At 42.4% G+C, this 12,708-nt stretch overlaps 1 protein-coding gene across 1 annotated transcript in view; it reads left to right on the top strand.

Moving 5' to 3' along the window:
- FRAS1 (Fraser extracellular matrix complex subunit 1) overlaps positions 1-12,708 on the top strand; it is a 434,689-nt gene that overhangs the window by 201,627 nt on the left and 220,354 nt on the right. Inside the window, 3 exon segments of the mRNA XM_038582341.1 lie at positions 5,359-5,502; positions 10,215-10,355; positions 11,943-12,083. Of these exon segments, the coding sequence (XP_038438269.1) occupies positions 5,359-5,502; positions 10,215-10,355; positions 11,943-12,083 (426 nt within the window).

The following is a 12,708-nucleotide window of genomic DNA, read 5'->3' as shown; positions in this document are numbered from 1 at the left end:
TGCAAGAAATGTTATTCCCACTTTGCAGATTAAGAGAGCAAGGAACAGGGATCCCTGGGTGGTGCAGCAGTTTGGCGCCTGCCTTTGGCCCAGGGCGCGATCCTGAAGACCCGGGATCGCATCCCACGTCGGGCTCCCGGTGCATGGAGCCTGTTTCTCCCTCTGCCTGTGTCTCTGCCTCTCTCTCTCTCTCTCTGTGTGACTATCATAAATATATAAAAATTTATAAAAAAAAAAAAGAGAGAGAGCAAGGAACAGTGAAATTGAGTGTAAGATAGAACATTTTTTTCATCCAACAAGAGCTTCTTATTGGAAGTGTTGTACCCATTGTCTCCTGATAATACTTTAGAACTTGGCAAGTTCTTCCTGGTCATTTATGTGATGAGAATGGAAGCTAGTGATTGCTACAAAATGAATATGGACCAGAATGAAGGAATTTGACTTGTGGATGACGTAGCTGCTTGTACCTGCAGTTTGGGCTGCTTCTGTGTAGTTGCCAGTGAAAACCCCCTTGGCTGTTTGGAAATCTGAACTGCAGCCTCACTGATGAACCTAAAAAGGCCTGCTGATCAAGGGTGCCAATTTCCTGGGAATGACAGGGAAACCGATTCCAAAAGGCCATGGAAAAGGTAAAGGACTAAGGCTCCTTCTTCCTGCGGGGCATTTTGAACTGCAGGCTGAGGCTATTGTATCTGGATCCACTGCCTAGGCTCTGAGAAGGCTTCCTGAAAAATGAGAACTGGCCCATAGGAAGTGCCTTTAACACTATCCTGGAAAGGGATTGTATTTTATGCTTAGAGAAGCACAGGTTAAGGGTTTTTTTTTTTTTTTTTTACGGCAATCTTGTTTCAAAATTATCAAGTGACAAAAAGAAGTTTCTTATTTTTAAAGTAGGGTTTCAAAATAGAGTTGCCAAAAGAAAAGTAACTCATTCCTTTTCATTTTGAAATGAATTGCTCAGCAAGCCAACACATGTCTTGCTATGCTTTAGAAAAGTCAGGGGCTTTCCTAAATAAATTATCTACTGCATGTAAGATATGAAGATGTTTTTCTCTCATTAGCCCTCTTTTAAAATTTATTGCCACATTTTCACAATATGCAATTCAAACCCTGGGTGATCTGAAATGATTGCTAAGAGAAATTATGATGAAAAGTCAGGGAGTGACCTTCTATTTTTCATAATAACCCAGGTATAATAAAAGCCACATGTAAAATAAGCCTGGAAGAAGAGGTCATCTTTAGTAGCATATGTTCAGTGTTAGAAATTAGAAATCAATTGCAAAACACAGTAGGAGTATGTCATTATAAGAAATGATAGTTAAAAATAAGAAAAGAAAAAGAAAAAGAAACGACAGCTCAGCATAGTCCCATACTGAAGAAATAAAGATCCCGTCTGCTGTCTTGCCTGACCATCGAACATGCCTTTTGTTTGCTATTGAAACACAGAAGGCCTGGCCTCCCATTTGGCACTCTATATAAATGTAGCATAAGTATTTGTCATAAGTCGATTTGGACACCAGCATTTATTAGGTAAATTTACAGCCTCAAGCTTATCTCCCCTAAGTTATCATATGTTCAGACTATGACCTCCTGGTTAGTTGTTGCCATGTAGAAGGAAACTGATATAATGACTCCCTCATAATCAGTAAAAAAAAAAAAAAAATTCTGTTGTGTGTTCATTTAACATACATTTAATGAATACTGACTTTGTACCAATTATCAATCTGGACACTGGGGGTTTGAGATGATTCAAACATGGCCCCAGTTTTGGAGAATATTATATTCCATTGAAAGGGATTGATCTGTAACCAAATTGATTAGGACAGTAGGAGAAATAGTCTAAGAGGGTATGTACAACTTTCTGTAGAACACAGAGGAAGGAGGGACTGTTTGGACAAATTTAGCAAAGCTTCCCAAAAGTAGTGACGACTTGAGCCTCTTGAGTGTAACCAGGATTACAAGGGCTATGGAAGGAGCTAGAGACATTGCCAACTGGGTGAATCCTGCATAGGGCAACCAGAGCCCACGAACAGACACACGGCATGCTTAGGGTAGCCTGCTCCGTAGACCCGGCCTGCTTGAGGGAGGTAGCAGAGGCAGGGCTGAAATGTTAGGAGCAGCTCAGTTTGTGGCAAGCCTGAATGCCGTCCCTAAGCCTGTAGCCTGTATCCTGCTCATCCTTTGGCCCTGTTCTGATTGGCAACACTAGGGATAATGTTAAAAAAAATACTTAAGTAGTATGGCACAGATCAGATTGGTCAGAAGATAGGGGGTTACTGGAGACTCTCTCCTGTGTCAGACCTTTCAGTTCCTGGAGCACAGTTTCTTGCAGGCTTCCCAGAGATGAAGCCAGAGTATTATCCTCTCCCCACTGCAGAGTAAACTCTCTAAGAAGCAAAATTTACTAAATCTCTTAGAGATGAAGTCCAAGGCCCTACTTGGCCTTCCATGACATTTGTGATCTGGCCCTTGCTGTCTTATTTCCCGTCATCCTCTCAGGCACTTGCCCCCCAGTGTAGTTTGTGCAATGATACCAATAAGCTCAAGTGATGGGTGGTTTAAATGTTCTCTCCAGTAGGCTTCTGATCTGTGGTTAGCCGGGAAGGCCCCACAGGCTACTCACAGCACCTTGTATGTGGTAGGTGTTTCTGTTGAACATTGGATGGATTCGCCTGGTATATACCTTCTTAGGAATGAAATTTGTTTTTTTTGTTTGTTTTTGTTTGTTTGTTTAGGTAATGACTTTTTTTTTTGAATATATAATGGTTTTGAATCAACTCCTGAGTCAGTAAGACAGAGGCACAAACATGGATAGACACTTTATTTTTTTTAATTTAATTAATTTATTAATTATTATTAATATTATTAATTTGCATGAGAGACACACAGAGAGAGAGGCAGAGACACAGGCAGAGGGAGAAACGGGCTCCCTGTATGGATGTGGGACTGGATCCTGCGACCCCAGGATCACGCCCTGAGCCAAAGGCAGACGCTCAACCACTGAGTCACCCAGGCGTCCCTAGGGGTAGACACTTTAGATGATGACTATAGTCAGTAAGTGAAGAGTAGCTGAGTAAGTGAGTAAATGACAGATTTCATGTATGTTCAGGGTAGAATTTGTTACTGGGATCTTTAATCCACATTTTAAATTATGATATCCTAATATTAGCTTATCCTAATATTAGCAGTGATCTCCTGTAACACATAAAATATAAATAAGGTGTTAAATATTAATGAAGTACCAAATGTAGAGTACCAAGCAGTTAGTTAACTAAGTGGAAATGGATTCTGCCCTTATGAAGCTTACAGTTTAGCAAGGGAACCAAATTGTAAACAAGTAAACTTTCCTCCATTTCTGTTTTTCACCTGCTCTTGTCATCTCTTGCCTGGACCAGAGCAGTGGACTCCGTGCTGGCCTCTCTGCCTACATGCAACTCCTTAAAACCTCTCTACACAGCAGCCAGAGAGAGCTTTTAAAATCAAGACTTGTGTTGATCTTGCTTAACCCCTTTTGAAATTTCATATTAGACTTAGGATAAAATCTTAATTTCTTTCCTTGATCTTAAAGGTCAAGTTTGATTGGGCCCTTCCTTGCCTGTCCCTCCAGCCAATCAGGCTACTGTGCCCCATCATTCCTCACTATGCCCCTCTGTGCCTTGCTGGTCCCTCTGTGTCCACAAGCTTCAACCACATGGGTTGCCTTCAGTTCCTTGAACCCCTGAGCTCCTTTCCTTCTAAAGGACTTCATTGGTGCTCTTTTCTGGCTCTCCCAGGGCTTACAACTTCTCATCCTTTAGATCCACCTAAAGTTGGTTCCTTTCACCCCCACCACTCTCTTTATCGAAGAGCCCTTCTTAACATTTCTTAAGGGGGAAGAGGGGCAGAAGGAGAGGGAGAGAGGGAATCTTAAGCAGGCTCCTCGCCCAGTGCCACACCTGACATGAGGTTCGATCTCACAACCCTGAGATCTCAGATCACGATCTGAGCTGATATCGAGAGTCAGACATGTAACTGACTGAGTCACCCAGGTGCCTCATGGCATTTAACAGAATTTGTAATTATCTCTGAGTTTGTTGGGGGAGAAAAGTTGTTTGAAATTAAGGCTTTCCTGTGTGGTTTCGAGCTGCAAGGAGAGGATTAGATCTTGAGATTCATAATGCAGGTACCCTTTTCTGATTCTGTAAGGATACCTAATTAAATTACTTAGGTATACAGTTCCCAAGTCTCTTCCAATCAGTGGAGGGTTTTTCCCTACCAGTTTTGGTCAGAATGAATAGCTTTGCAAAACAGGCTGTGCTGGGAAACCTGGGTGGTGCAGCGGTTTAGCGCCTGCCTTTGGCCCAGGGCGTGATCCTGGAGACCCGGGATCGAATCCCACGTCGGGCTCCCGGTGCATGGAGCCTGCTTCTCCCTCTGCCTGTGTCTCTGCCCCTCTCTCTCTCTCTCTCTCTCTCTGTGACTATCATAAATAAATAAAAATTAAAAAAAATTTAAAAAAACACAGGCTCTGCTCTTCTGTGAAGCAAATATTTTGAAAATTAGGATGTGTTAACAGAAGTATAGGTTGGGGTTAGCCATCAGATAGTCAACCAAATTTTAATATACTCATTGACTCAGAATAGGCCTCTTTTTACAGACATGTCAAGGTGAAAAGCAAGCATGAATAGTAAAATCAAATGCTGGAAGAGGAGGACATTTTGAGAACAGCTGCGGTTTAGGAACAATGTATGGCTAGGAAGTTAAGTTGTGAGAGAAAGGTACCTCGAGGTACATGTGGAGAGCAGAAGCTAGTGTCGGGGGAACCAGAGACTGGGGGAGGGGAGGACTAGAAGGGTACTGAGGGAGGACAAGAGGGCAGGGGAAAGGGGTGGGATAGACAGAGAAGACAGGGATGGAAAGTGGGGAGAGAGCAGTAGAAATCAAGCAGTACCAGGTCTTTCAAGGTCCAATCAAAGATGAGAGTACATGGCATCCTGATTCTTCATGATGTTGGACATAGGAGCAGCAATCCAGTCAATACTTCATTGGCAAGGTGATAGAAAGCCATCTGATTTCATTAGACAGGGCATCTTTCTAGAAAATTATAGTTCCCTTTCCTGTGATTCCCATTACTCAAAGCCTCTGATTTCTTGTTGCAAAGTCTCCTTGCAGTAATTGACTGAAGTTGTACTTCTGGCCAACAAAAATATTATTTTTAGTGGTGGGGGGAGTGTTCTCCTGCAGTATATATATGTGCATAGAGATTTAGGAATGAAGGCTCCAATAGCCTCCTTATGAATTCTAAATCTTTTTGGAAGAAAAATTGCAACCAGTCCTTTCCACTGTAGATTATTCACTGATTTTGCTGTTTGCCTGCAGTCTGCCATGAGTCCTGTACTGCCTGCTGGGGTCCGACAGCAAAGCACTGCATGGGCTGCAGAGACCCCCTCCAAGTGCTGAGGGAGGGCAGCTGCGAGAGCAGCTGTGGCGTCGGGTTCTACAACAAGCAGGGGATCTGCAGTGGTAAGTGCCTGGCTTTGTATACCAGAGCATCTTTTTTTTCTTCCAGCATCCCTGGTTTTATTCAAATCCTATAACATTTCTTTTACTCAACAAATACGCAAATGACTGCTAACCTTGATAGTGTTTCAGTAGTTTATAAAACACTTTTTTCCAACTGGTAGGATCGCCTTTCACACCCCCACTTCACAAGAGCTTTTTAGGTTAGGGTGTTCATTCTAGCCTCACCCTGTGACACTCGGGCTGCTTGCTCCAGACTCACAGCTGTAAGGAGAGCTGAGCTTCCTTCTTCTAAGTTCCAAACTCTACATCCATGCCAGACTGCCTTCCGAATATGCATGGAGACAAAGATGCTCCTAGACCAGCCAGTGGCTGACCTACCTTCGTGTTGGTGTCACTGACTTAAAGCTGAAGCTGTTACCGTGTATTCTATCTTTAACGTCCACGGCATGGTGGCAAGAGTTAACCCAGTGTAGTGCTTCCTTCCAAGTGCTTTATAAGCATTAACCCACTGAGGCAGGAAAGTAACTTGGGCAAGTTACATAATCTGTCATGTTTTAGTTTCCCTTTTGTAGGACAGGAGTAATAGTAGCCACTGTGGTAGACAGAATGATGGCCCTGCAGGCTGTCTACGTGCTAATAGCCAGAATTTGTGAATACACTTCCTTAGACAGCAGAAGGGACTCTGTAGGAGTAATTAAGTTAAGGATCCTGAGATGGGGGTGACTATCCTGGATTATCTGGGTGGGCCAGTGTAACCACAAGGGTCCTTCTAGAAGGGAGGGTGGGAGTCTGAAAAGGAGATTTGAGACAGAAGCAGGAGTCAGGGTGATGCCAAGAAGGGGCAGTGAGCATGTAGGCAGCCTCTAGAATTGGGGAAGAGACGAAGAAATAGATTTGCCCTTAGGGCTTCCAGAAGGAATGCAGCCCTGCTGATGCCTTGACTTTAGGATTTCTGACCTCTAACATAATAAATTTGTGTTGTTTTAAGCCACTGAGTTCATGGTGATTTGTCCCAGTAGCAGCGGGACTTGAACACACACCCAGCTCAGAAAGCTGTTGGGAGGCCTGAGCTGATACAGGCAGGCATTTAGCACAGTACCTGGCACCGTGTAAGTGCTGTGTTTGGTGTCTATTCCTCACAACAGTTGCAGGACGCAATTACTATTATCATCCTCATTTTTCAGATGAGACAAAGGTTAAGAAGCTTGCTTAAGGTCACATAGCTACTAAGGGGCAGAGTTGGGATTCAAGCCTTCATCTTCTGGCTTTAGATCTTCTTACCTGCCTCCTAACTGTTCTACTGGCTATAATGAGATACCTCTCTATGCACCTCTGCTACTTCTCCCTCCCTTCTCCCTCTCCTCTACCTTGATCCTCTTCTGCCCCTTTCTCCCTGTCTTCCTGTGAGCCTTTGGATCAGCTACTGCCCTTTGGCTCAGCCACAGGTAGGCACCTGAGAGTGAATGGGTTTGAATTGAGTTTACTGTGATGGTCATACCTATAGAAAGGCCGTGATGACTTTTTTTATATATAACAAAATCCACTAAATCAATAAAAATGTGCAGCCCATAGAACTTTCTTGAGTTATTGTCTTTGTTTTGTTTACTGAGCAGGGCAACAGCAAAAATGAGATGATCTTTGGGACTTGACACATCCACTTGTCTTGGAGAAGAGAGATAGTCCCTGGGAGCTGCTTGCTTAAAGCTGTGCAGAGATCCATCAGCTCACTGGTGTGAAAAATTTCACTTGATGTGAACAAGTCACAGGTGGCTTTTGTGTGGATGCAGGAGAGAATAAGAAAGGCCAGGCTGCTGTATTTTAATCTTTTTCTGCCAGCATCACTTTCCTCCTCAATTAAGCCAAATGTGTTCTCTAAAGGTCAGCAGATGTCAAGTTTGCACTAATCTGAAGGCATGTAGCCTGTAAGTCCGCAAGGAAGGTGGCTGCTATCACTGATGAGGGCTGGTGACCCTGATCTGCTACTGAGATGGTATATCTGGATTGAGAAAGCAACTTTTGCTCGGGAAGTGGTTATTTAAAAGGAGGGATTTTAAAAAATGAGGGATTAGTGTGAGCCTTGAGGTGAGGGGTGGAAATCTACTTGGGCTAAGAGGTTGGATGAAGAAAGCCAGAGCTCCTTGCTGACTGGATGAATTAAAAAAGAAGGGATCCCTGGGTGGCACAGCGGTTTGGCGCCTGCCTTTGGCCCGGGGCGCGATCCTGGAGACCTGGGATCGAATCCCACGTCGGGCTCCCTGCATGGAGCCTGCTTCTCCCTCTGCCTGTGTCTCTGCCTCTCTGTCTCTCTCTGTGTGACTATCATGAATAAATAAATAAAATCTTTAAAAAAAAAAAAAAAAGAAGAAGACTACTGCACAGGTGCTTAGGGAAAGCGTATACATCTGAAATACTATCTATATACATTTTGAAACAAAGCATCAGAAAAAAAAAAAAAAATCTTCCGGATAGGAGGATGGGCCATTGCTGACAGTCAGCCAGGGAATCAATTGATCAGCAAGTAATTAATGACCTCCTGCTGTGTGCTTAGCATGATGCAAGACTTTGTGATACCATTGACATTGACCCACAGGCTTTTGATAAACACTGCAGTTCACACTTTTTATAAAATTCTTAAGAGTTCTCTAAGTTTGTATCAGATTCCTTCAGAAGTGTTAGTATAAATATTTTCTAAAACATCAGTGAACCAAGTCCCTGATTGGTATCAGAATGTTAATTAAAATGTCTGATGCTGATAATGCTGAGTTATTTCCAGTTCAATTTAGTGCTATTCAAGATAAAGACCAGCCGGTATTGGTTTAATAATTTATAACTGAGCAGCCCATATCTATAGAAATCTCAGAGTCGGATCCCTGGGTGGCGCAGCGGTTTGGCGCCTGCCTTTGGCCCAGGGCGCGATCCTGGAGACCCGGGATCGAATCCCACGTCGGGCTCCCGGTGCATGGGGCCTGCTTCTCCCTCTGCCTATGTCTCTGCCTCTCTCTCTTTCTCTCTCTGTGACTATCATAAATAAATAAAAAAAAAAAAAAAAAAATTTAAAAAAAGAAATCTCAGAGTCAAGTGCTGAGAAAAATCCAGCACAACCTGTTTTACACAGTGGGATGCCCTGGCTGAAAAAAATTTACAGCAACCAAGTTCATTGGTGGTTCATGCTTTGAATTTTATAAATGTTAGATATAAAGGTTGGGGAAATTCAAAGGAGAAAAACCTCCTCATTCTTTAGTCTTTTAAGTATTTGTGCTGTTATGAAGGGCTTTTCTAACTCTAGCTAACATAATAAATCAAATTAAGTTTAGAGGTTTATGTTAGCATTCTGTCTCCCTTCCTCCTCTCTTTTCTTCTCTTTTTCCTTAATTTTATACTCATTTTCCTTCCTTGCCAAGGGAACTCTTTAATTTTTTATAAATATTTAATTTATTTATTTAGAGAGAGGGCATGCATGCATGCAATCCCTCCTTTTAAATAACTGCTTCACCCATAGATGCCCTCATCTGTGAGGGGGAGGAGACAATCTTAAGCAGACCGTGCACTGAGCGTGGAGCCTGACACCAGGCTCGATCTCACCACCCTGAGATCCTGACCTGAGCTAAAGCCAAGAGTCAGACATTCAACCGACTAAATGACCCAGGCACCCCTGTTTTAATTTTTTAGATCTTTTTGTTTTTATGGGCTCATGTAAAATGACTATTCTTTTGAGTGTATACATCTTTTTTTTTTTTTCTTAAATAATATTGTGTTGGGCAGCCCAGGTGACTCAGCGGTTTAGTGCCGCCTTCAGTCCAGGGTGTGATCCTGGAGACCCGGGATTGAGTCCCATGTCAGGCTTCCTGCATGGAGCCTGCTTCTCCCTCTGCCTGTGTCTCTCTGCCTCTCTCTCTCTCTCTCTCTCTCTGTTGTGAATAAATAAAATCTTTAAAAAATTGCGTTATAGAGTTTGTATTATTCTTTTTTTTTTTTCGCTCAGCATTGTTTTAAGAGTCCCCTGTGTTGCTATGTCATCTAGCCTTTTACTTCTCGCTGCTGCCTAGTACTTCCTGGGCTGCATCCTCCATAGCTCACCCATCCACTGTTCATGACAGACTCCCCACTTCCCTCCATCCCCATGATGTCCCTAGAGCCTCAAACACATCCTTTCGTGAACCTGCGTGGAAGTTTCCCTGAGATGGGTAATCTGGGAGCAGAACTGTCAGTTTCTTAACTGTCCATGTTCTTTATTTGACTAATAGCATCTATACTCTCAAGTGTGACTCTTGTCTCATCTCCACATCCTTCCGCCATTTGGAATTACCAAGCTTCAGATTTTTTTTCTGGTTAATAGAAATACTGGGACATCCTGTTTTATTTGCATTTTATGATTATTAATGAGTTTGAGAATATTTTCAGCTTTATTGGACTGGTGTCCCTACCTCCAAGCCTATTTTGACTTTAAATCACATATTAAATTGGATACACCGGTGGGTGTGCCTCAGAGTATTAGTTATGTTTGGCTCAATGAATAATTATCTGTTTTTCCTTCACTGTGAAAACAAAGCACAGAGTACTTTGAAATGTTGGAATCAAGGAAACAGAACTCAGCCTAGCAGCCAGGGAATGTGATTATCATGTTGATACCAACTGTGAACTTTGTAAAGAACAGACTTCTCTCCTCCCTTTGCTCATTACTGACTTTCTCTGGTGGATTTCCTCCCCCTTAGCTTGTGACCAATCCTGTAAGAGTTGTGGTCCCAATAGTCCCAGGTGTCTTACCTGTGCTGAGAAGACAGTATTGCATGATGGGAAATGCATTGCTGAATGCCCTGGTGGTTACTATGCTGAGGCCACTGGCAGATGCAAAGGTAAGACATGGGTAATCATTGTCATCATCGTCATCATCAAGAAGGGTTTAACATTCTTGACAACACTTGGCACCATCTGCTACTCACTTGGGAATTTGTATCTATGATGGGAAAATGACAAATGAAAAGGAATGGCTTTTTCATTATGGAACCTGCATGTATTTGGTGTGGGAGTGGGTGGATGCTATGGGACTTAAGTGATTAAGTAAAGGGGTATGCGTATCAATCATCATTAGAGATCAGTTGATCCTTTTCAGACCAAAGAACATCTTTAAGATCCTCATGTAGTCCTTGTGTACTCATAAACCATAACTAACTTAGGTTGTAGATATAACAGAATCATTTCTTAGGTGGCATATATGGGCAACAACATATCACAAAAATGAAATAAAAAATAAATCATATTTGAGCTTGTAAAGCCAAAGTCTGTATCTATTGAAAATTTGGTCTTATGTGCTATTTATATAGTTTCTTTCAGATTTATACGACTTTAACTGTGAAACATTCTTATTTGAGAGTTTATAAATTTCTTCTTGTATACACTTGTGTCTTTCCTTACAGACAACTAGGGGACCTTACTGCTGCCTGGGATACCTAGTTACCCGTCTCCTCCAAAAGAAACATGCATATTCTCACTTACACCTATAGTGTGGGTTAGTGGCGGAATACTTAGATCTGTCCCACAGCCGTATCAATCTCCCTCTTGTCTGCCAACCTCTTTACTCACCCAATTCCACAACATCCTGCCCCCAAGGGTCTCGTTCCATTTCCACACTCCCCTCTCCCAGCTCTTGCTCATTGTTCTCTGCAGTCTTCTAGTATCTCAACCCTGTCTCCTCAGACAGGCCATGGTACCATCTGTAAATCAGAATCAGAGATGTCCCACTGTTATCACCCAGGACTAAAGCAGCAGAGATGCTGGTCTGACACTGTCATATGTAAAGATTGTTTAATGTAATTCTTACTTAAAATCCTACAATGTCAGACCTAGAAGTATCTTAAATGATCATTCAGTCCAGCCTCACAGTGCATATGCCAAGGAACCTAGGCCTGGTGAGACCCTGACGTGGCTAAGGAGATAGATAAATTAGTGGACAAGCCAGCCAAAATTCTGGTGCTTCCAGCACTCAGATGCATAAACTTTTCACTCTTACCCATTCAGGTAGGGCGTTTTAGGTTCAGACAGACTGAGGGCTAACTCTCATTTTTGCTACTGATTAGCTCTGTGATCTTGGGTGAATTTTAAAAAAGTTCCTAAGACGTCAGTTTTGTCATCTGCAAAACCTCATCATTGCTATGAAGATTAAATGCAGCAAAGTGTATACACCACTTAATAGTGGAGAAATAGAAACACTAAATAAAGGGTAGTTAATAATAGAACATGTATAAAAGATGGGTAAAGGGTCACTGTGGACAGTTATGGGTGTGATACGACCTCCTAAAACATCTTTCCCCTTGATTTGGTGTGATAGCTGAATGGGATTGAGAGTGATATAGGAGGGGCTTCCTGGCACATAAGGAGCCCAGCCGAGAGTAGGGTCTCTAATCATTTGGGTTCCATGGTGTCCCTCTCACTCTCTCCCTCAGTTTGTCATAATTCATGTGCCAGCTGCTCTGGACCCACGGGCTCACACTGCACAGCCTGCATCCAGCCCCAGGCTTTGCGCCAAGGCCACTGCCTTTCCAGCTGTGGAGAGGGCTTCTACCCTGACCATGGGGTCTGCAAAGGTACTGTTGGTGTCACTATCATTCTTAAGAGACGTTTCTGTCACAAGGACAATGTTTTGAGTTCCTTTTCAGTGCACTTTTCCCTATAGTGTATCTTATATGGCTATGCATGCATTATGTTCTTTTCTTTTTCATTGCCAGGGGATAATCTGAAAAAAATCACATTGGGATATTTGTGATGACACGCCAAAATTAACGATTAATTTTCTGGCCATCTTTGAGAGGATTGCCATTTTCCTTACCGTACATTAAGACAAAACCAAACTCTTACTTCCTCTTTTTCCCTGTTCTCCTAGCATTGCTAATATTTCTCTTGGTCTTTATTTTGTATTTCCCTGAAGAACTTTTTTTTGTTAATGTTATAGCCAAGCAAACGGAGTTAGTAGCAATGCCTCTGGGCTGAAGGAAATGGAAACTCTTAAATAGCTGTTTGCCAAAAGGGCTTTGGGCTCATTGGGAGGGCAGGATCATTTTCTTGTGAAACTAGAACATTGGGAGCAAACAATATAATTAGGTGAAATTAATTTACATGTATTTATATGTAGGGCACCTTGGAAAAGAGTTTGAGAATAATTATAAGAATGTATATATCTTTATATATATTATATATGCATAAATTGTTATA

Source organism: Canis lupus, chromosome 32 (assembly GCF_011100685.1).
Source record: "Canis lupus familiaris isolate Mischka breed German Shepherd chromosome 32, alternate assembly UU_Cfam_GSD_1.0, whole genome shotgun sequence".
NCBI classification, from domain to species: Eukaryota; Metazoa; Chordata; class Mammalia; order Carnivora; family Canidae; genus Canis; species Canis lupus.
The sequence above is the reverse complement of the archived record's forward strand: the minus strand, read 5'-3'. Positions and strand labels throughout refer to the sequence as shown.